Below are 25,000 nucleotides of genomic sequence, written 5' to 3'. Positions count from 1 at the left end.
GGTTGTAGACTTTGTCCAGTTTGATGGGCCCGTCTGCTTGCTTTGACTTTATGCGCATCTGCCGGTCCAAATATGCCACTTCAAGACGATTTCTGGATGCTGTTTTGATATGATACATCAAACTAAAGTGTTGTGGTTAACTCTTGTCCTTTGTTAACCACTGTGTGGCTGAGCTTAAAAGTCTGACGCTTATACCAGATGTACTAAATCAAGAAATCCAGGTCCAGTTCGGTTTAAAGTTGAAAATTCCAATGGGTTTAATTAGACTAAATGAAAATACAAAACTCAAAAGTTCTTGCAGTAAGGTCAACATAAGGATTGGAAAGATAATCATGGGGTTCAGTTTGGTTCTCTGGAACAAGGTCAAAGACTGTGGCTGAATCTGAATACATACTATTTCTGTTCAGTGTCTACTACTTGACCGTACCACACTTGACTGTGTAGTACGGTCTACAGCTATACGTAGAACGCCTCCGAACGCTTCCGAACACCGCCGAAACTCCACCGGATGTTTGGAGATGACGTATCTCCCCTCAGATGCCGGCAAAATTACCTTGATAAGTTACCTGTTTTCCGCCTTGTCATCGTTGCTATTAAAAAACATTAAAAAAATCTTTTTAATGTCCCTTTTTTTCGCCGCTTTCTACGACGTCTTTCTGGTTTAGTCGGGTCAGCCATCTCTTCTTCGTTCGTTACCAGACTCCGGTTGCATTGCGGGATAGCGTAGTGAACTCCGTTGTTTACTGTGGCGGTAGTATTCGGAAACGTTTTCCGTACTACACAATGCGTACTGAGCATTCGGACGCGCTATATTTGTGACGTACTACAAAATGCATACTATATAGCAGTCAAGTATGAGTATTCCGATTCAGCCCCTGTCTTCCTGCTCAAGCCCCTCCCCCCAGGTAGGGTTGCCCTTATATAGATGTCAAGGTCACCCGCATGGTCCAGCATCAAGAGGGAGATAACTCAGAGAAACACAAAAATTACAAAATAAAAGAAACTTTTGTCCTTCTTCATTCTGGCTCCTACATTCCGGCCCTTAAGTGTTTTAGGCTTAACAATTATCCATTATTCTATTAAAGGAGCCAACAAATATAATACAATGATATAATGAAGATAGTAATTAAGACACATACATTACATGTTCTTCAATCCGACCAAACCTATGGTTCTTCTAGAAGCTGGCACAGTTTAGTAATTGGCCGCTCAAGGATGCCGGTCTTTGTTTTTAACTTGACTGATCTGACTAATCCTTTAGAATCAGGCTTTGTTTCCAGGACTCTTCCTAAAGGCCATGAAGACCTTGGGGAAGAAGGGTCTACTATCACCACGATGTCCCCTGTGTTAATGTTTTTTCTTACTTTGGACCACTTCTGTCGTTCTTGCATTAATGTGAGATACTCTTGTGTCCATCGCCTCCAGAATAAGTCCGCCAAATACTGTACTTGTTTCCACCGGTGCCTGGTGTACAAGTCTACTCTGGTGAATTCACCAGGAGGAACAACAGGTTTGGAATTCAGTAGAAGGATGTGATGAGTGGTAAGTGGTTCCAAATCAGAAGGGATAACAAAACCGAGCTCCTCCTAATCCCAGGGAAAGACTGCCCACACATGGACTTACTGGTCAACATCGAGAACATCACTGTATCTCCCTCTACAACTGCCAGAAACCTCGGGGTGGTACTGGACAATCAATTATCCTGCACTGCAAACATCACTGCGGTCGCCCGATCCTGCAGATTTGCACTTTACAACATCCGCAGAATCCGGCCCTTCCTCACAAGGGAAGCAGCTCAGCTTCTTGTCCAATCACTGGTCATCTCCCGCCTTGACTACTGCAACTCACTCCTGGCTGGACTTCCTGCCTCTGCGATTAAACCTTTGCAGCGCATCCAGAATGCGGCAGCGCGCCTCGTGTTAAACCTACCGAAGTTCTCCCATGTGACCCCCCTCTTCCGGGACCTCCATTGGCTCCCTGTAGTAGCTCGCATCAAATTTAAGACGATGGTACTGGCATAAAAGGCAGTCGATGGAACTGCCCCTGCCTACCTCCAAGCATTGCTAAAGCCACACACTCCAGCTCGATCCTTCCGCTCAACTACCTCAGCTGGACGTCTGGAACCGCCATCGCTAAGAGCTAGCAAAGGCCGTTCAGCAAAGTCACAAATTTTCTCGGTTTTGGGACCTCAGTGGTGGAACGAGCTCCCTTCCGCCCTCAGGACCGCAGAGTCGCTAATTTTCTTCCGAAAAAGACTCAAGACTCACCTGTTCAGAGTCCATCTCGACTCTGCATAGCCACCTTCCCACGTCTGACCATTATTGTACACTGTATTGTATTGTATTGTATTAGAGGTGTGAATCTTTGGCTTCAGGCGATTCGATTCGATTAACGATTCAGTAGGTGGCGATTCGATTCAAGGACAATTTTTTTTTTTTTGGAACGATTCGATTCGATTCTGTAAACCACGATTCGATTCAGTAACTTTGAACCAAAATTCTATATCCGTGAAATAAACATGCAATAATGTGACACCCTGTAATGGGTAGATGTGTTGGAGCGTGTCGTGGCAATTTCTGTATCAGATATTGCGTCTAAGCAGATGAGATATTTAGATGCAAAAAAGCACGCAATACTGTAGACAATTAATGATCATATATATTTGTAATAAAAGTACGAACAAAGATACATCACAACATGCATCAACAATCAACATAACAGGCATACATTACAATAATCTGAGGCCTCAGATGGGAGCTCCTCTTTGCGTGTTACTTCATTCTCTGAAGGTACGCTCAGACAAGTCCACTGAGTGTTTGAAAGTAATGAGTTCTTATTCACTTCGGTTGGCTTCTGGAGGGGGTGTCCCCCCCATAAAACCAACAGCCTTTGTTTACCAGATGGTAATCTTTTCTATTGAAGCCCCCCCCGATGCCATTTGAGGGGTCGGCAGCCGTGAGTGACCTTCTGGCCTCGTTGACACTAGCCAGGGGGTCGAGGAAAACAAGCCCATAAATCAAAGCATTGCTTGTAATCTGATTTACAACACACGAAAACATAGGAACAGGCAGGCAATAAAATGCATCACACGACTCTCGAACGTTCACACTTTAAATGACCCAAAAGGAGAGCAGAAGGCAGACACTATTTAAAATTACTAGAGCTGTCAAGCGATTAAAATATTGAATCGTGATTAATCGCATTAATGTCATAGTTAACTCTAATTAATCGCGATTAATCGCACATTCTTTTTCTAATATCCCTTGATTTTTTTGTCCCATAATTCTTCTCATTTGAATTCTCTTATTAACATGGTGAAGTGCATCGGCTTGCCTTGTGCAAATGATTTTTTATTGATAACAACATTGGCATATACACTGATCAAAACAGGACGATACAAAAAAAGAGCCTATAGTGCAATTAAACGACTGCTTTGAACAAATGTCATTTGAACATAGCAGTCAGGCTACTGCTTCTTTGTTTTGAGCCAAAGAAAACGCCGTTAAATTTGGTTTGCGTTAACACCGTTAATAACGCGTTTAACTGACAGCTCTAAAAATTACACAGAATAGCAACAAAACTTAAATTCATATAGACCAAAACAATACAACATGTAGATTTTCCATCACAATCCCCCGTTTGATTATTTATAATCACAAAATGATGCAACCTTTAGGATTAAAATGATCACTTAATCACAACATGCATATCTTCATAATCTACTATGTCCAACCATGGCCTCCAAGTACAGATATTTATACCACCGTTCGCTTTTACAGAAGGTAGCATAAAATCACCTAACATTACCTGGAAAAATACAATTAAACTTCCATCACACTATCAATCCCATCAGATAGTGGTCCAGGGCTGGCATCCATTCTGAATGATGTTGATTCTGGCCTCATCTCTCCCCAGGCCAGAGACAGTCTTTTGGGCCTGGTTCTGACGTGATTGTGTGTGTAAGGGTGAGTTACTTGCACTTCACCCTGGTTTCAGTGTGGGGTGACGGCCAGGGGGGTTGGGTCGGAAGTGACCTTTGTTGTTGGTGATGGTGCCCGCTTGCAGTGGCTGGCGTGGGTCTGGGTAGCACTCTTAGCTACCTTGCTGTGATCCACAGGACTTGGAAAGATTCCAACCACCTTGGTGAATTCCAGGCACGTCTTCGATAGTAATCCATGTATCGTTGAGTTGCCCTTCCTTGGGCTGTATCTGCAGTTGCCTTGGCTTGTTGTCCCGTAGACGTTGTTCTCTACGGGACCACTCTCCCTCTCTACTGTCCCACCACTCCGAGGGTGGTACGCACAATGGTTGCGTGGATCAATTCTGTTGGATGACTTGGTTCACCAAATGTGAACCATTGTCACTGGATAATTTCTTTGGGAATCCCCCCTTTTGATAATTATCCACATAAACATCACAATCAAGTCATCTGTTTCCATATATTCAAAAGTCATAAAAAAAAAAAAAAAAAAAAAAACAACTAAGAAACAAGGCTACCTTTTTAAAAATATTTCTAAACAAAAAATATTCTTATTTGATTTGTATTATTTCCTTTGGTTTGCTTTGGTATACCCAAGGTTGTTGTTGTGGGCTCCCCATCCCCCCTCTTGACGCATGGACTTTCCCATGCGTCAATTTACCATAATAAGGGAAAGCCCAGGCCTGTAAGCATGGCTTTCTGTTGCGAGCGCACCAAAAACCTTCTACTTTAATTCTGAAAAAACATTTCTTTAACTTTCAACTTTTCTACTTGTCTTTGATCCTTCAAACTACTTTTCCTAATAACTTTCAAACCTTTCAGATATACTTCTTAGAAACTATCACACACTCATATAGACAGTCCTAGTTACACATTAGATCTCGTCTCTTGTAATATACGTGAATGCTGTGTCTAGTGCGATACTTTCCGTACACTGCTCTTCTCTCCCTCCGCCTGCACACGCCTCCACCTCTCTCTCTGCTTCCTGCCTCTCATCCGCAAAGGAGGGTCTCTGAGACCCTCCTTTGTCTCTTTGTTCAGGCCACTTCAATGTGGCTACACAGGCACCATGGAGGCCACCACTCTGGTGCTGTTGGTCCTGCTGGACTGTCTCCTTGTGTCGTCCAGCAGACCGTTCCGTAGCTCTTCAGGTGGGCCTCCCATGGTCTGTAACTTCATAAAGTCTGATCTAGAGGAGTCGTGACGTGGGGTATTTGCACTGTATTGGGGCACTGGTCGGGCTGAAAGCAGGAGAAGGAGGAGCGTTGTCCAGGTCCGGATCTATTTGAACAAAACTCGATGCAGATGGGTTATCTCTCTCCCCACCCCTTTCCTTATCTTGTCTTGCCTTACGTTCTCATCTATCTCTTCTCCTTCCATAACACATACTTCTTCCAATCTCTCTCATACGTTCGTCAATTCACCTTGTTGCCATTTTGGCCATAAAACATTAACAAAATGTCATAATATAAAAATCTGCATTTTCAATATTAGGCAACACACTTCTGTTGTCCCCGTCACGTTGTTAGTCGGGGGTCAGTCGGGGTTAGTCTGGGTCAGTTGGGGTCATGTCATGGCTGTGTGATATGGTTGACCATTAAAATGGTTGTGTTAGATTGTAATAATCGAGTATCCACTGTCTACAATAGCCCGTTGTTTAAAATAACCATATATAATAAATATTTAACTGATTAGGTCGCGTAAGGCTGGTGAGAACCATACAACAATCATTTGGATGTGGTGCTTGCGTGTTTGTCGTGTTTGTGTTATGGTGCTCATACCTCCTCCTTGGACCTGTCCTGCTCCTGCGTCCCGTCAATGCGAATGCCCCCTTCCACCTCTGCCTCTTGGATGATTCACAGTCACTTCACGGGAAGCTGCGAACTGCCAGCCGGCCCTTCCATTGTCTTTGTCGATTATTTTGGGAGAATCGTTGAACCAAGGATCCATGACGCCACAACGAAAGCAGGCCTGCCTCTGTGCTTCCCCACTTTCCTGTGGTCGTCCTTGCCGTCCGGCGCCTCCACGAACATTATATCAGCTTGGTCTCTCCCGGGAATGTCGCCTTGAATACGACCCCACCGTAGGTCCAGTTTGACTTGGCGTGGTTTGCCGATGGCTGATGGGCCATTTCCAGAATGGCTGTAGCAAGGGATTCCCCTCCCACTGCAGATGGGTCCGGGAGACATTCTGCTATGTCCTTAATGTCACTGGGTCTCCATGCACGGAAAACGTATGCCGGACTGCCATAACCCCTGTTGCGCTGTTAGCGGGTGCCTCCTTTGCCGTGAGGTCTGGATAGAGGTTGAATGATGGGGCGGCGGCCTGGGCGTTGTCGTCATACGGTGGAGGTGAAGGGGGATTCGCACGCGGTCCGCCGGTGCAGTCCAGGTCCGGGTCTACATCTCGGGTGAAATCGAGATTAAAAATACCTACACTCTCTACGCTCTCTGTCCCTTGCTGATTTTTTTTCTCTATCCTGGCCCCAACAACCGTTTAAGCTAAAACGTTTAAGCCCAGTTTATACCAATATTTCACTATGTTTCTCCTGATTTATTATACATTTTAGATCCATACACACTATTAGTTATTATTTAACAAATTATCTAATATCGCCGTAACCTCCTTGTTACTACAGACATACACATATATTTATTAATGAATACCTATTATTATTTATATATATATATAACACCAACCGCGCTTCAACGGGTTTCCTATTACCGTCCCTGACAGACCCTAGCTGCCCTTTCTGTTACCTATATAGCCATATATATATTGACGGAAGCGAAACGGAAGTACCGCATGTTCCTATAACAGAGTTTCTTTGAACGGGCCTAAGTTCAGATATAAGTTTACGTTTACCGAAACATTTATATACCGTTCCTGTAACGGATTTTATTTTGAAGCTTTAACAGTATTGTGATCTCACCTGCTCGAATTCTTTTTCCTTTGGATACCGTACTGAAGAACCACTAGTTTATCCCCCACAGGCACCCTTTCCTCGGCCCATTAGTCTGGTTACAATCACCTGGAGGCGAGGTAGAGCTTTGGGACTGAGAACGAATCCTCAGACCTGTCTTGGAAGCTGATATTTCGTAGAATCTTCAGGTTAGGTATCCCGGACGAGCCCCCAACTGTCGTGGCAATTTCTGTATCAGATATTGCGTCTAAGAAGATGAGATATTTAGATGCAAAAAAGCACACAATACTGTTGACAATTAATGATTATATATATTTGTAATAAAAGTACGAACAAAGATACATCACAACATGCATCAACAAACAACATAACAGGCATACATTACAATAATCTGAGGCCTCAGATGGGAGCTCCTCTTTGCGTGTTACTTCATTCTCTGAAGGTACGCTCAGACAAGTCCACTGAGTGTTTGAAAGTAATGAGTTCTTATTCACTTCGGTTGGCTTCTGGAGGGGGGGTCCCCCCCATAAAACCAACAGCCTTTGTTTACCAGATGGTAATCTTTTCTATTGAAGCCCCCCCCGATGCCATTTGAGGGGTCGGCAGCCGTGAGTGACCTTCTGGCCTCGTTGACGCTAGCCAGGGGGTCGAGGAAAACAAGCCCATACATCAAAGCATTGCTTGTAATCTGATTTACAACACACGAAAACATAGGAACAGGCAGGCAATAAAATGCATCACACGACTCTCGAACGTTCACACTTTAAATGACCCAAAAGGAGAGCAGAAGGCAGACACTATCTAAAATTACACAGAATAGCAACAAAACTTAAATTCATATCGACCAAAACAATACAACATGTAGATTTTCCATCACAAGCGTCTTGAACTAGGTGGAAAATCACTCAGGAGCCGACGAGAAGTTTGGAAAAAGGTGGGATCTTTTATTTTCCCAATTTAAGGCCCATAAGGCAATAAAAATAAAACGAAAATCAACAAAAAGAAAAGTACTTTTCACTAAACAAACTGAATGGGCTTGAGAGTCAAAAAAACATCAATTCGAACTTAAGCATACTGGACCTTTATATTATTGCTAGATTTTGGCGTAGCCAAAATATACAAAAACTGCAATAAACATAATTACAAAAACTCGGGGTCACTTCCGGTTTACCCGGAAGTTATGACGTTAATTTAAACCCCGTTGACGCGGCACACATTCCCTAATACAAAGTCTAGACGAGACGCTGATAAGACGAACATTTACGCTGTGTTAAAGCTATACTGTACGATGTGAGAGAGCTAGCATGATTTGAAATTAGCTTCTCTTCGGAGTTCCGTTTAACTCCTCCCCCACCCTTCAGGACTCCCTGCCCCAACCCCTCGACACAGAGCCGTGCACGAGCGCTAATGCTGCTTACGGCTTACTTCAACGGCAACCATTGCGTCACTTTTCAGGCCATTCAACTCCCTCAGCTGTCGCCATCGCTGAAAAGCGAATCCAATATTTATTCTCGTTTTTCCTCGAGCATTCTCCAACTTTTTTTTTTGTTGCTGCCTTTTCATTTTCTGTCTTTCTTTTTCTTGCCTTTTTAAAAGGATGAACCGGGGCAAGTAACGGTGGCAGTGGTAACTTCTGTTTTTTTTCTTCCATCGTGTTAACGTTGTAGGCTCACTAGGTCTAGTCCACTGTCATGAACTACTATGATAACAACGCTTTCTTTGCCCTCCGTGAACGCGCTCAGGCCGGCTCAGGCTCGTACACAGAGGGGAGAGAACGCGCAGGCTTGTGATTGGTTCTTTAGATTCGGGTACAATGTCTCCGATTGGTAAGCATTTTAACAGGTTTATAGCAGACACAGAATTCGGTTTTTTTTCGCTTCTTTTTCATTGCCCATAAGTTATTTATTGCTGTCAGGATGTAAAAAACAATTTCAACAACATATTAAAAAGTGCATATCACTGAAAATCGTACAATATGCCTTTAACTGTGTAGCAACTGCAGTAGCTGCTATCATGGCTGTAACACGGGGAATTGATTGACCTAGCGATCGCGGTACTTGCAATTGGTTCTATGAACATCCTTTCTGTACCGACAGTGATATATTGATGCACTTCTTATGACAAATGTATTTATTGTAAGTCGCTTTGGATAAAAGCGTCTGCTAAATGCCCTAAATGTCAATGTCAGAGGATGTGATGGTGATTGGGCGGTTGTTAAGGATGGCCTCAATTTCGCAAAATAGGGTCTGGAGAACTTCATCAGTCAAGGTTTGTTGGTTTAAAAGAGAGTTTAGGACCCATCTTACAGACCTGATCATTCTTTCCCACACCCCGCCGTGGTGTGATGCCCCTGGTGGATTGAAGGTCCAGTTAATTCCTCTTTCTAGCATGGTATTTTAGATCTTACTGTTGTTAAAGTTGGACAAAGCCTTCCTCAACTCCTTTTCAGCACCATCTAGATTGGTGCCATTGTTGGACCAGATGTGCTGTACTTGGCCACGTCTGCGTATGAATCTCCTTATTGCGTGGATGCAGGAGTCGGTGTCGAGGGAGTATGCCATCTCAAGGTGAATGGCTCTGCAAGACAAACATGTAAAGATCACACCGTATCTTTTTAGTGAACTTCTCCCTCTTTTAGTTTCTATTGGACCAAAATAATCCATGCCCACATAAGAGAACGATGGGAGATCTGGTAGTGTTCTTTCATATGGCAAATTAGCCATCTTTTGTTCTCCGGGTCTGTTTTTCAGACGCCTGCAGATCACACATTTTGAGATGACACTCCTTGCTGCACTATTTCCACTTGTGATCCAGTACTTTTTCCGTAATTGACTAAGGACATAATTTCTGCCCCAGTGCCCGTACCTTTCATGAATATGGCGAATTAACAGACTGGAAATGTGAGACTGTTTGGGGAGGATGATGGGATACTTCATGTCTTCCGAAAGGTCCTCCTATTCTAGTCAATCCATCTTTCAGCATAGGATCTAGTCTGTAAATTCTGCTACTTTTAGGAACAGTAGGTGGTGCCATTCCAAACTTCTCATGCTCAACGGGAAAAACTTGTCGTTGAGTGAATGAAAGAATTGCTCTCTCAGCTTTCTCAAGGTCGTCAAGAGAAATGCACTGACCATTGAGCTTTGACTTAAAGGCTTGCAACTCAGACGTCAGATTCTGATGTTGTGAACGTGTGGTGACATCAGTGGAAAGGTGTTTCCTTTTCGCAGCCAGAGCCATCAGGCTGCTTCCAAGCTTTTGATACCAGGCCACGGCTCTCACCAATTTGGCCCAGTCTGAGAAGGTAGGACTTGGCACGTCTTGAACTACAGCATTGCACACAAGGGGTAGAATTTTTACCTCTGGGTCGTCTTTTGACAAAGACGGATTGCCCGTTTCTATAGGGCAGGTATGCATTGGTTTCCAAAGAAATTCAGGACCACAAATCCATCGTCTGTTCTCCAGGAACTTTTGCACGCTCAGCCGCCTAGAGGCCTCATCCGCCGGGTTGTGCTTGCTTTCAATGAACTTCCATTGTTGGACACTGCTGTTTTCTCTAATGAAGGACACTCTATTTGCGACAAAGGTTTAAAATCTTGCACTGTCATTGGCTATGTACTTCAATACAGCCTGACTGTCTACCCAAAACGTGGAACTTACAGTCAGCATTGAGCAGTTTGTCTAGCCTAACTGACAGCACGGCATCAGCTAATTCCATTCTTGGGATTGTCAATTGCTTTAGGGGAGCAACTCTTGCTTTCCCTATCACGAAGCAGACATGTAGCTATCCCTGGTGATTGGTCATCCTAAGATAACTTACTGCCCATATCCAATTTCGCTTGCATCAGCAAAATGGTGCAGTTCAAAGGACTGCGGTTCTCCAAAGTTATTGGGTTTGATACAGCGTGGAACACTAAAGTCAGACAGCTTTGGGAGATCCTGAATCCAATTAATCCATTGTTTAGACTGATCTTTTGGTATTGTCTCATCCCAACCATAGCCCTGCTGGCAGAGCTGCTGTAACAGTTGTTTGGCTGGGAGAGTGAGAGGTACTATGATACCTAGTGGATCATACACAGAGCTTAACATTGACATAATTCCTCTCTGTGTATGTGGCTTTACGGGAATTAGGATGCCAAACCTAAAAGCGTCATCTTCCACGCTCCACTGAAGGCTTAGGGCACGGTCAGTTGGCAATTGCTCTTTGTCTAGGTCTAAATACCTGATGTCTTTTCCTCTTTCCTCCTCCTTTATGGTTGACAGCACAGCTCGGTTGTTGCTCACCCACTTGGTGAGTTGGAATCCTCCTTTGTTGCACAACTCCGTCAGGTCTGCTGTCAGCTGCACTGCGTCCTGTACTGTGGGCAATGAGGTCAGACAATCATCTACATAAATGTATGCATTATTGTATCTGTCACCTGTGTTCTTGTATGTTGATTGTCCTCAGCAGTTCTTCGCAGTGCAAAGCTGGCACAACTTGGGGAGGAAACTGCTCCGAATAAGTTTACCAGCATGCGGTGGTCTATTGGGTCCTGTTCAATGTCTCCGTCTCGCCACCATATAAAGCGCAGGAAGTCTATGTCTGACTTGGACACCCTGACTTGGTGGAACATAGATCTAACGTCGGCCATAACTGTGACGGGTTCTCTCCTGAACCTGAGCAAAACTCCAACTAGTGAGTTGGTAAGATCAGGGCCTTGCAACAGTTCTGAATTGAGTGATGTGCCCTGGTACACCGCTCCACAGTCATACACCACCCTGAGTGTGTTCTTCTTAGGATGGTATACCCCATGATGTGGAATATACCAGGTTCTTCCCGGAGCTCCCTCCATTTCCAGCTGCGGGACAGGCTCTGCGTATCCCTGGGTAATGACATCATAAAGAAAAGCAGTATATTCGTTATGGAAAGACTAATTTCTCTTAAACTTTCTCTTCAGGCTTTGGAGACGTTGCATGGCAATGTGGCGATTGTTGGGCATTAGCACATCATCTTTCCTGAAGGGGAGGTAAGAGTATAGTGACCATCAACTAATGAGACTGACTAACTTGCTATTTCAAGGAATCTTTTATCCTCAATAGAGTGTTCACGCTTTTCCTCTGAGGCCTTCTCATTAAAGTCGTGAATGTACTGGTTAACTAGCAGCGTCTCAAGATTTGCAATAGAGATCCTGTTTACTGTGGCAGACTGACAATCATTGTCGATAGAAGACTTACTACCTCTCAAGGGCCCATTGATTACCCACCCCACTAGGGTCTTCACTGCATAGGGTCCCTCACCCTGACTTTTGGTAATTTCCAAGGGCTCCATGATCTTTGAGGCATTCATTCCTATCAACAGTTCGATGTTGCCATCTATTTCTGGAATATTGACCTTTTGCAGGTAAGGCCACCTAGCAAGATCCTGTTTTGAAGGGATGTTGTCAGCAGTGACTGGCATTTCCTTTTGTGTGAACACATCGGGTAGCTGTGTGAAACTGTCTCCGTCGAGTCTGGAAAGTTCGAGTCCTGAGACCACGTATGTGGGAACTCTCTTCTCATTACTCATTGTTCGCAACAAGATGTTTTTTTTCTGCCTTGGATATTCAACTGAGACATAAGGCAAATAAGGCAAACATTCAGTACAAAATGTAGCTGAGCTACCTGGGTCAAGGAAAGCATACACTGAGAAGATATTTTCTCCTTTGCCAGCTTTGATCCTCATCGGCAATGCTGAAAGCAGGTTAGCGGACCCAGTACCAGCCCCAGTACCTAAGCTGGCTACGGTCTTAACTGCCTCTGACCTGTCACCCTTTTCATGTTGGTTTGTCCTTTGTTCCACATTTTCAACGTGGAGGAGACTGGGGTGCTGTTTTGAACACACTGTGCAGGTAAGCTTTTGTCTACAGTGTTTGCTGATGTGGCCTTGAGTTCGACAGCCGAAACAGAATCCCTTTTCTTTAATAAAGTCCAGCATCTCTCTGTGTTTCTTTTCCTTAAATACTCTACAGTTCTATAATGTGTGATTGCTGTTGCATGTTTGCAAGGCAACTGTAAGCGATTACCTTTAGGTTGCTGAGTGGAAACAATGGACGCACTAGTTGAAAAGCTATTTCTAATTGACTTGGCTTTAATTTGCGGCCTTTCTGTGGCTCTGATGGGCCTATCCTGAATGTTACCATAAACTGGGTCAGAGGCGATCCTACCTTGCCTCTCGAGAAATGAAACGACATCAGAGAACTGAGGTCTTCTTTTCTGTCTCTCCTGAAAGTCACACACATAAGATCTCCCTCTTTCTCTGAGTCTGTAGGGAAGTTTCATCATCAAGATTTTGATGACAAGTTCATTTCATGAGAGTATGTCATTTCTTCCATTGCATTACAACAGCTCCTCAAGAATATCACAAAACACTGCAATGTCTTCAAATCCCCAGTTTTGTTTGCAGACCATTCTAACGCCTTTGTCATGTATGCAGAAGTGATTTTAAATTCATCTCCATAGTGCTCCTGTAGCAAAGCTTTTGCCTTTTCATAGCCTCTGCATGGGCTCATGTGGAGACAGCTCCTCACCAGGTCTCTAGGGAGACCACTGGTGTACTGATCAAGAAAGCCTATCTGCACTACTCTCAGTCTTTTCCTCAATTATGTGCTCAAAAGCTCTTATGAATGGTCTGTATGACAAAACATCTCCACTGAAGACTGTTATTTCTTTTTGTGGGAGAGTAGACAGTTTTTGTTGCTTTACAAGCATGGATGTTATATCATTTTGACGTTGAAGGATATTGGCTAGTCCATCATCACTCAAAATGCTTGCGGTCAACAACTGATCAGAGGCCTTTCTTGTAGCTTTAGGGGGACTAATCTTTCATAGAGTTTCTAGAGGACTGGATGCTTGTACTCTGCTGGTCCTTCTAACACCTCTACCGTCTCTCTCTGGAATAGTCAGAAAGTGGACACCGTCCCTTGGCTGTACACTTGGGGTTTGCATCATGGAAAAGGCTTTGGTAATTTTGTCTAAAGACAGAAACTCACTCTCTTCTGCAACACTTTTCATTGACATTTCATCCAAGTAAGCATTCATTCCATCTTTACCTTCACCTTGCAGGTTTTCATCAACTTGTTCGGCGGTGTGTGTCTCCGCTGCCGGATATGGCTGATGTTCCTTAGAAGATGGTTTGTCTGTCCGACCTTTTGCTGCCTCGGCTTCTTGCTGCCCTTCCTCCGCATATGAGAGGACTGCAATTCTAGTGGATGTCGCTGACAGATGTGTTTTTAGCTCATGGGCCTCTCGCTTTCACTTAAGTGCTTGTAGCTCACTTTGCAGTGCATTCTCCTTCTCCTCTAATGCATGCTTTTCTTCCAGGGCATCCATTTTGACCAAAATGGCAGCTCTTTCAGCCTCTTCACGTAGTCTTACAGATATAGTTGTAGATCTTGACCCACGGCTTGAGACTTGTGATACACTGTCCTTTGGGGTAATCTCCTCCTCCTGGGGTATAACAGCTCCAGACACTCCAGATATCCAGGAATACACAGAGGAGAGAAAAGTGTTAATTTCCTTGATTTTAGGTTCAAACCATTCACTGTCATCCTTCTGTCTTTCTTCCTCTGTCAGAAGCTCCTGATAATTGTCTTGTAAGGTCTTAAACTTTTCAAACAAGTCTTTGTATGTGTGAAGGCCTTCTCTCACTTCATTAAGTCCTGACACATCTTCCATTAACTGAATCATGATATTCTTTCTTATAGTAAACTGAGAAAGCTTTGCTTTTCCAGCCTTTTTTGCTTTAGATGCCTGGTTACTGCTTTCCATTTCAGTTCCAGTGCTTTCGAGGTTTTGGTCACTATATGTTACTACATCCTTTACAGTAGCTCCAGTGACTATTTCTTCCTCAGTACATTCAGTAACTTCCTCTTCTTGCGCAGTAACTTCAGTAACACTTTCCTTTTAAATTGAATCTGCCATGCTTGATTATTGATGCTTATTGACTATTCATCAAGTGTTCCAAACAAATCAGTATTCCACTCCAATAGCATACGTCCTAAAGCTTGAATGAATCTTCAATATTATCTAATCCAATATCAGATATCCTTAAGTAGGGGTGTGAATCTTTGGCTTCAGACGATTCGATTCGATTAACGATTCAGTAGTTGGCGATTCGATTCAAGGACAATTATTTTATTTTGGAACGATTCGATTCGATTCTGTAAACCACGATTCGATTCAGTAACTTTGAACCAAAATTCTATATCCGTGAAATAAACATGCAATAATGTGACACCCTGTCATGGGTAGATGTGTTGGAGCGTCTTGAACTAGGTGGAAAATCACTCAGGAGCCGACGAGAAGTTTGGAAAAAGATGGGATCTTTTATTTTCCCAATTTAAGGCCCATAAGGCAATAAAAATAAAACGAAAATCAACAAAAAGAAAAATACTTTTCACTAAACAAACTGAATGGGCTTGAGAGTCACAAAAAACATCAATTCGAACTTAAGCATACTGGACCTTTATATTATTGCTATATTATACAAAAACTGCAATAAACATAATTACAAAAAGTCGGGGTCACTTCCGGTTTACCCGGAAGTTATGACGTTAATTTAAACCCCGTTGACGTGGCACACATTCCCTAATACAAAGTCTAGACGAGACGCTGATAAGACGAACATTTACGCTGTGTTAACATGTAACTTTTAAACTAAATAAACAAACCTGGAATTTGACAACGACATACTTGTTTGAATGGTTATTGCAACAGAACAGGTGACGTTAATGGTAAATGGTATTACATTTACATTTACATTTAGGGCATTTAGCAGACGCTTTTATCCAAAGCGACTTACAATAAGTACATTTGTCATAAGAAGTGCATCAATATATTGCTGTCGGTACAGAAAGGATGTTCATAGAACCAAGTGCAAGTACCACAATCGCTAGGTTAATCAATTCCCCGTATTACAGACATGATAGCAGCTGCTGCAGTTGCTACACAGTTAAGTGCTACAATACAATACAATACAATACAATACACTACAATACAGTGTACAATGGTGGTCAGAAGAGGAAAGGTGGCTATGCAGAGTCGAGGTGAACTCTGAACAGGTGAGTCTTGTGTCCTTTTCGGAAGATAGTGAGTGACTCTGCGGTCCTGAGAGCGGCAGGGAGCTCGTTCCACCACTGAGGCCACAAAACCGAGAAAAGTTGTGACTTTGCTGATCGACCTTTGCCAGCTCTTAGCGATGGTGGTTCCAGTCGTCCAGCTGAGGTAGTCGAGCGGAAGGATCGAGCAGGGGTGTGTGGCTTTAGCAATGCTTGGAGGTAGGCAGGGGCAGTTCCATCGACTGCCTTGTATGCCAGTACCATCGTCTTAAATTTGATGCGAGCTACTACAGGGAGCCAGTGGAGGTCCCGGAAGAGGGGGGTCACATGGGAGAACTTTGGTAGGTTGACCACGAGGCGCGCTGCCGCATTCTGGATGCGCTGCAAAGGTTTAATCGCAGAGGCAGGAAGTCCAGCCAGGAGTGAGTTGCAGTAGTCGAGGCGGGAGATGACCAGTGATTGGACTAGAAGCTGAGCTGCTTCCCTTGTGAGGAAGGGCCGGATTCTGCGGATGTTGTAAAGTGCAAATCTGCAGGAACGGGCGACCGCAGTGATGTTTGCAGTGCAGCATAACTGGTTGTCCAATACCACACCGAGGTTTCTGGCAGTTGGAGAGTGAGATACAGTTATGTTCTCGACGGTGACCAGTAAGTCCATGTGTGGGAAGTCTTTCCCTGGGATTAGGAGAAGCTAGGTTTTGTTGAGGTTAAGCCTCAGGTGATGGGCAGTTGTCCAGGTGCTGACATCCGCCAGACATTCTGATATGCGTGTTGCAATCAGGGTTTTCTCAGATGAGGGGAAAGAGAGAAATAGCTGAGTGTCGTCAGCATAGCAGTGATAGGAAAAGCCGTGTGATGCAATTACCGAGCCCAGAGACCTGGTATAGAGGGAGAACAGAAGAGGCCCCAGTACAGAGCCTTGAGGGACACCAGTTTCGAGCGTGCAAGGTTTGGACAAGGAGCCATTCCATGTCACTTGATAGGTGCGGTTCGTCAGGTAGGATGTGAACCAGGAAAGAGCAGATTCAGCGATTCCAAGTTCGGCAAGAGTGGCAAGAAGGATCTGGTGGTTCACCATGTCAAATGCTGCTGACAGGTCGAGCAGAATGAGGACCGATGAGAGGGACGAGGCTCTGGCAGCACGGAGGGACTCAGTCACCGCGAGGAGAGCCGTCTCGGTGGAGTGTGCTTTCTTGAAGCCTGACTGGTGAGGGTCAAGGCGGTTGTTAGATGAGAGATAGGAGGACAGTTGGTTAGCAACGGCACGTTCCAGTGTTTTAGACAGGAACGAAAGAAGAGATACCGGTCTGTAGTTCTGGATGTCGGTGGTATTAAGAGTTGGTTTTTTGAGGGGAGGCTTTATTCTGGCAGTCTTGAAAGACGCTGGAACAATGCCTGAAGTGAGGGAGGAATTGATAGTTGATGTGAGAAATGGCAGAATGTCGTAATGATGGTACTTGCAAGATTGTATTAAACTGCCGTAGCGCGCATGATAAATGACATGGTTGATAAATGATTTTAAAACAGTAGGAAGGTAACGGAATACATAGTCAAACAAGACAAACTCACACAGGCAACATTGACGGAAGCTATGCGCCCCGTCACACACCCCTTGTCAATTTTACCATTATTCTTTGTGAAGCCAAAATGCTTCCACACTTTGGATTTCAAGTTTGCTGGTGCATTAACAATCTCGCTGCCGCTCTCTGCCATGTTTGAAATGCACCAGTAGGGTGAGGGAGAAAAAATACTCTCGTGGGACTTCCTTGCAAGCTGACTAGCTGATGACAGAGTTACGGATTACCGAGCTGCACTTCACAAAATAAACGTGTAAACTAAGTCTTAAAACATTAATCATAATCGATTGTTGGTGAAGCCAAAACGATTCATTCTATTTATTTATTTTAGCAGATCGATTTAGTTGAATCGGTAGGACTGACAATCGATTCATCGATGCATCGCATGAATCGTTACACCCCTATCCTTAAGCTCATTCTTCAACAGTCAATTTTCAAGCAATTATCAAATACAATCAGGGGAGTATACTCATACTCTAAAACAATCAGGCCATGTGCTCGACTGCCTGCATCCAGTCCATCCAGATCTTTCTATGCTTCCAGTTCCAATCCAGTGTTTCTTCTTGGAATTACTTGGAAGGAGTCTTTGACTTATGTTGTGGTTAACTCTTGTCCTTTGTTAACCACTGTGTGGCTGAGCTTAAAAGCCGATGCTTATACCAGATGTACTAAATCAAAAGAAATCCAGGTCCAGTGCGGTTTAAAGTTGAAAATTCCAATGGGTTTAATTAGACTAAATGAAAATACAAAACTCAAAAGTTCTTGTAGTTCAACAGGTCAACATAAGGATTGCAAAGATAATCATGGAGTTCAGTTTGGTTCTCTGGCACAATGTCAAAGACTGTGTCTTCCTGCTCAAGCCCCTCCCCCCAGGTAGGGTCGCCCTTAGATAGATGTCAAGGTCACCCGCATGGTCCAGCCACTAGAGGGAGATAGCTCAGAGAAACACAAAAATTACAAAATAAAAGAAACTTTTCTCCTTCATTCTGGCTCCTACATAAAGCCTCTCTCACAATTGGCACTGGATGCTTGAAATGTGCCACAAATATCCACAAGCTGCGAGATCCCCTTTAGCTCCTCACAACTAAGTGTTGCAGCCACCATATCTGAGAATGTGCTGATTGACCCTTGTTTCAGTTTTTGCTTCATTATGTATTTGAATTCAGCATATTGACTTAATGGCCTCCATAGAATGTGAGTGGTGGAGAATGACCTCATACTTCTTTGCCAGTGTAGCAATGTCTGTTGATCCATACTCAAAACTGATGTCTGAGCTCAATGCTTCAATGTCCAATGCAGACCACTCCTTTAATTCATCCTCGGGAAAACAAGCATCCAAGTGATCACAGAGCTTACGAATAAAAAGAGTAATCTCAGCTGTATTTCTGGCATCAGCTGATGAGGTCCTCATCACCTCTTTGACACGGTCACTCCACTGAACATCCTTCTCATCGTTCAGGTATTGGGAAAGCAACTTGTCAATCTTTGCTCTTGCAAAGCAATGTCCTTCCATCACAGTCAGGTTGCGTCTTTGAAAAGAAAGGCAGAGTTGTGCCAGCTCGCCCAAAACATCTCCCAGAGCAGTGAGAGTAACCTTGAACTTTGAATCTCTCAGCTTTTTTGCAGCAGTAAATTACCACTGGATCTCTGTTATCACTGGATTCTCTCTTGCAGTATTCTTCAAGAACAGTGTAGTTCCTCAGAACAGCATTCACAGCTTGGTGGCGCGACAGCCATGGCACTTCGCTCAGAGGCCTGAATGACAATGCATCCTCATCGAGAATCTTTGCTAGGTCCTCGATTTTGGCCCTCTTCACAATTGACCGAGAGAAAGTGGAATATACAGTTCTAAGAAGAGTTTCCACATCTCGCATCAAAGGCACATCTTTCCAGGCATCATCAATGCCCAAGTCCTCTCTATGGGCCACGCAATGTTGTTCTGTTAGGTGTGGTATTTGCCGCTTTAATAAAGCTGCAACTCTGTTGTGCTTTCCTAGCATTACTGAGGCGCCATCGGAGGTCAGCATCACCATTCTCTGAAAGTCCAGTCCATGCTTGGAGTAATACTGAGTGATTGCCTGCACAATATCGTGAGCAGTGCATGCTGTCAGCTGGATGATGCCGCCAAACACAGTTTTATAGTTGACGTCATGTTCCTCCCTGTATTTAATATATAGGACTAGCATTTTGTGCACTGTTATGTCTGTGCTCTCATCTGCTATCAGGGTATGCCAGGGTGCATTTTTTCCATTGCAGATCGTCTCATTCTGCACTATCTCATTGATTGAGTTCACAAATTCAAAGGCATAATTTTTGCTTCGCCATCCTTCTGGTATACTCACATACTTTGCCATGTGATCGTGGATTTGTTGAACCGACAGCATTGATGCATTCATTTTGATGGCGAGTAGAGTATTGTCGATGAGAATTTTTACTTGCTCTGGGTTGGATATATTTTTGTGTGACAGCTCGTTCCTCTTCTCTCGATCTTTGGTGCTCTCCTGCAATAGTGTACCGATCCCCATTCCCATATTGCGTCTTCGTACAATTCCAACAGCATTCAAATTTCTTTTCTGCTGAATGTGACGCTTGAGGTAGTCCAACTTCCATTCAGTCCACATTTTTCCCTCCCGAAACTCGCCCGTTACTTTGGCTTCACAGCATGTTTTACAGAGCAGCCCTTTCTCGCTTGAAAAAGAAAAAATCTCATCCAGTTTCACCTCAATTTCTTCTGTTCGCACATACTCCGACAGCCTTTCCATATTAAAAGAACCGCATTTCTTTTTGACTTACTTACTACCCGTTTGTTTCGCCATCGCTGCCGCAACATCAGCTACACGCTAACATGCTAAACGGAGGCACGTACGCATAAAGCGCATTGATTGGCTGCGTGATGTAAATGCACGTGAGCCGCATCATGTCATTGGCTGGACACAGTGTGAGTCATTGTTTTACTGTCACCTGTCACTCACTGAGTTGCATTGCAAAATGGTACAGAATAAATTGTTATGCGTTTATTTTATTTACAGTTCAGGTTAGATTTTATTTTATGCGCTGCATATATTTGCTGTGCACAGAGAACGCGGGAGCGGTGCGCAATTGCGCACTGCGCAGCTTAGAGGGAACATTGTCTGTCAGTCCATCTGTCTCTGTCTGTCTGTCAGTCCATCGGTCTGTCTGTCTGTCAGTCCATCTGTCTTTCTGTCAGTCCATCGGTCTGTCTGTCTGTCTGTCTGTCTGTCAGTCCATCGGTCTATTTGTCTGTCCCTCTGTCAGTCCATCGGTCAGTCTCTCTGTCAGTCCATTGGTCTGTTTGTCTGTCTGTCTGTCCCCCTCACAGCTAACCCTTCAAACCCCCCCCCCCCCCCCCCCAGGTGACCTCGTCTCCGCAGGACGGTGGTGGTCTGCAGCCGGCGCTGTCCCTGAGCCCCCCCTTCCTGTCCGGTGCCCACCTGACCCCCTACATGACGGAGACCGGCTCCGGGGCCCACAGTCCCCTGCTGCAGCACATGGTCCTAATGGAGCAGGGTCCCCCCCAGAGCCCCCTGCTGACAGGTACCAGAGCCATTAGCGTGATGCCCTCTGTGTGTTAGCGTGATGCTCTCTGTGTGTTAGCTTGATGCTCTCTGTGTGTTAGCATGATGCCCTCTGTGTGTTAGCGTGATGCTCTCTGTGTGTTAGCTTGATGCTCTCTGTGTGTTAGCTTGATGCTCTCTGTGTGTTAGCGTGATGCTCTCTGTGTGTTAGTGTGATGCTTTCTGTGTGCTAGTGTGATGCTTTCTGTGTGTTAGCGTGAGGCTCTCTTTGTGTTTACGTGATGCTCTGTGTGTTAGAGTGATGCTCTCTGTGTGTTAGTTTGATGCTCTCTGTGTTAGCATGATGCTCTTTGCGTCTTAGCGTGATGCTCTCTGTGTGTTAGTGTGAGGCTCTCTTTGTGTTGGCGTGATGCTCTGTGTGTTAGCGTGATGCTCTCTGTGTGTTAGCATGAGGCTCTCTTTGTGTTTGCATGATGATCTGTGTGTTAGCTTGATGCTCTCTGTGTGTTAGTGTGATGCTCACTTTGTGTTAGCGTGATGCTCTCTGTGTGTTAGCGTGATGCTCTCTGTGTGTTAGCGTGATGCTCTCTGTGTTTTAGCGTGATGCTCTCTGTGTGTTAGCATGATGCCTTTCTGTGTGCTAGCGTGTGGCTCTCTGTGTGCTAGAGTGATGCTCTCTGTGTGTAAGCGTGATGCTCTATGTGTGTTAGGTAATTTAATCTGTCCAAATTGGAAAACACGTGTTCATTTAGTCCAGAGAAATCAGTTAATTGAGATAGTAATTAGGGTGTGCTCTTCTGCACAATGGGCATGGGGGTCGTTTGAGTTCTTGGAGGCCAGCCGAAAAAAATTGCTCATACTTGGGTTTGGACACAGCAAACAAACAAAACCCCAGGGAAGACGTTTCTCGAAAAACATATTAATACAAAATCAGGTTCTGTTAATTAAAAATATGACCACACATATGCAACTCGTCAGGTGACTAACACGCACACACACACCCCCCCACCCCCCCCGGATGCGCTCATTAGCTCAGCTAACGAGCGGCGGTTGGTATGTCAGCAGTGGCGGCGGGGGGACAGAGGAGTGTGTGACACCCATTCAGCGGCTGTCAGCACTCGTTAGCCCACCGCCAATCACAGCGCCTGGGCTATTTTTGGACTGGTGAACTGTGTGTGTGTGTGTGTGTGTGTGTGTGTGTGTGTGTGTGTGTGTGTGTGTGTGTGTGTGTGTGTGTGTGTGTGTGTGTGTGTGTTGTACGTGAGTGCACATGACAATCCCAACTCATCCATTGGGATGAGCCTTTCATTTTGCTGTGATGGTTCTGTGCTGAAGTGTTCTTTGTGTTGTGTAGCGTAGTGGGTGAGTGAGTACTGTGTTGTTCTTAACGTTGGCTGACTGTAGGGTAAGGGCCCCGTTAAGGAAGTTCTGAAACACCGTTTACATAACACCACCAACTTTCATTGGGTTGAAATCAATTAAACTGCCTGTCTCCTATCTCCACTTCCGTCCACCTCTCCCTCTCTCCCATCTCCACCTCACACCCTTTCCCCATCCTCCCTTCCTCCCCCCCCTCCTCCTCCTCTCCCTCCCCCCGCTCCACCTTTCCTCTCCCTCCCTCTCCCCCACCCCCACCCCCTCTAGGACTCTCCATCCCGTCGGCGGCAGCCTCGATGTCTAAGCTCCAGCGGCAGCACCGGCCCCTGGGGCGGACCCAGTCGGCGCCCCTGCCCCAGGGCAGCGGGGCCCCTTCCAACCACGCCCCCAGCCACGCCCAGGTGCTGGCCCTGCAGCAGCTGGTGGTGCAACAGCAGCACCAGCAGTTCCTGGAGAAACATAAGCAGCAATTCCAGCACCAGCAACTCCACCTCAACAAGGTGGGGCGGGTGGGGGTCAGAGCGTGTGTGTGTGTGTGTGTGTGTGTGTTTGTGTGTGAATCTGCGTGTGGCTGTGTGTGTGTGTGTGTGTGTGTGTGTGTCAGCAAAGACACCTTGTCTCTCCGTTTGTTATTTTCCCACCTCCGTGTCTTCCTGTGTCACAAGATGTTGCGTGCTTGGTCGTTTTCCCTACGACTTGTGCTGCCATGGCAACGTGTTGGAAGCCCCTGCCTTATATGGCCACAGGAGGAAGTGGGTTGCCAGCTGCGGCTCCATTCACTTTATCCGTTGCCTAGCGCCCGGCTTACTACCGAGAAGTGTTGAAAGTTGGAAGTGGCCCCTTTGGTGGGAAACGCACTGAAGCTCTGTGGTCAATAGTTGATGAACCTCTCCCAGACCACGCAGCTCTGTTATGAGGCTGGAGAACCTCATTATACCATTCAGTTCAAATAGAGACACACAAATACATATGGTCTCACACACGCAAAGACACACACACACACACACTTAGACACCATGTTCTGGTGCCAGTACATGAGACACGATGGCTAGGAGATCAGAGGAACTCTGGAACTTAAACGCAGTAGTTTCCTACACCAAATGCTGCTTGCTTTTGATAACATGATGATAGATATGTTTCTATCCAGCAAGCAACAGTTCGAGCAATGGGATATTTCTTGCTCTGACTAGCAATGAGCTACATTTTAACTAACCCATTAGCAGTAAGATAACTATGAGCGCGACTAACGAGTAATAAGCTAGTGGACACCAAACTTATACCTAACTAATGAGGAATTTACTTACGACAACCTTACTGACTAGCAACAAGCTGACATTATGCGACCTGGTCTAACTCTGATGCGACGGGCTGGCTGCGAGCTAACCGTGTGCTAACAGACTAGTAGTGAGCCAGCTTTGATGTTACCAACTCACAGTAAGCTTACTATGAGCTTAATGACTAGCAGCAAGCTAACATTGGGCAAACTCTATAATTCTGATGCGACGGGCTGGAAGCAAGCTTACCATGGGCTAACAGACTGGCAGCAAGCTAATTGTGGGCTACAGACTCACATTGAGGCCAGCTATGATCTAAACCAGTGGTTTTCAAACTGTGGGGCGCGCCCCCCCTGGGGGGCGCCAGAGTTCTTCAGGGGGGGGCGCGACGTGAAAAAAAATAAACCCGAAAACAAACCTGAAAGTCGATGATTCAAATCATCAGTCGTACTTCAACTGTAAAAGTAACATAACTAAATCAATTTTCAAACCGTTTGTCTTCGTGCAAACCATTTAACATATCTACACGCTTGTATCTTCAATAATATTCAGAACAGAAATTTCGATATCATTTAAAATTTCTTCAGAATCACAGTTTTAGTTTCATACCCGCTTCGTTTTCAGCTGTTTTCATTGAAGACGTCAGCCCATTCTGATACACTACTTCTAGACATCGTAACTCATTCATTTTTCACAGTTTACCATCGTTCAAACCAGCTTTCAGCTCAGCTGAAATTTTTTCTCTGAGGGGGGGCTCACTCTCTCGCACTTTGAAAACCCCTGATCTAACCGACTTGCAGTAGCTTACAATGAGCTAAATGTCCAGCGACAAGCCAGCTGTGATCTAACTGACTCGCAGTAAGCTTACGATGAGCTAAAGGACTAGCGAAGACCTAGCCCCTACCCCTGTATCTCCGGCAGATGATGGGTAAGCCGTGCGAGGCGGGCGTGGTCCGGCAGCACCAGAGCCACCCAGAGGAGACGGAGGAGGAGCTGAGGGAGCAGCAGGACACCGAGGGGGGAGCCCTCCCCGCCGGGGTCAGCGTCAAACAGGAGCCCCCCGACCCCCAGGAGCTCTTGGAGGAGGGGCCCTGGGACATGGAGAGGCAGTCGGACCATGAGCTGCTCTTCAGACAGGTAGCTGGGGAAGGGGGGGTGAGAGGGGAGAGGTGAAAGGGGGGGAGGAGAGGTGGGGGAGAGAATGGGAGAGGGGAGGAGAAGAGGTGAGAGGTGAAGGGGGGAAGAAAAGAGGGGAGGCGGAGAG

General features: G+C 45.2%; 1 protein-coding gene across 1 annotated transcript in view; it reads left to right on the top strand.

The window, feature by feature from the left end:
* The window catches only part of LOC115541792 (histone deacetylase 4-like), a 165,447-nt gene that overhangs the window by 103,342 nt on the left and 37,105 nt on the right, over positions 1–25,000 (top strand). The window contains 3 exon segments of the mRNA XM_030353632.1: positions 20,924–21,104; positions 22,730–22,962; positions 24,658–24,873. Of these exon segments, the coding sequence (XP_030209492.1) occupies positions 20,924–21,104; positions 22,730–22,962; positions 24,658–24,873 (630 nt within the window).

This window comes from Gadus morhua, chromosome 4 (assembly GCF_902167405.1).
Source record: "Gadus morhua chromosome 4, gadMor3.0, whole genome shotgun sequence".
Lineage (NCBI taxonomy): Eukaryota > Metazoa > Chordata > Actinopteri > Gadiformes > Gadidae > Gadus > Gadus morhua.
The sequence above is the reverse complement of the archived record's forward strand: the minus strand, read 5'-3'. Positions and strand labels throughout refer to the sequence as shown.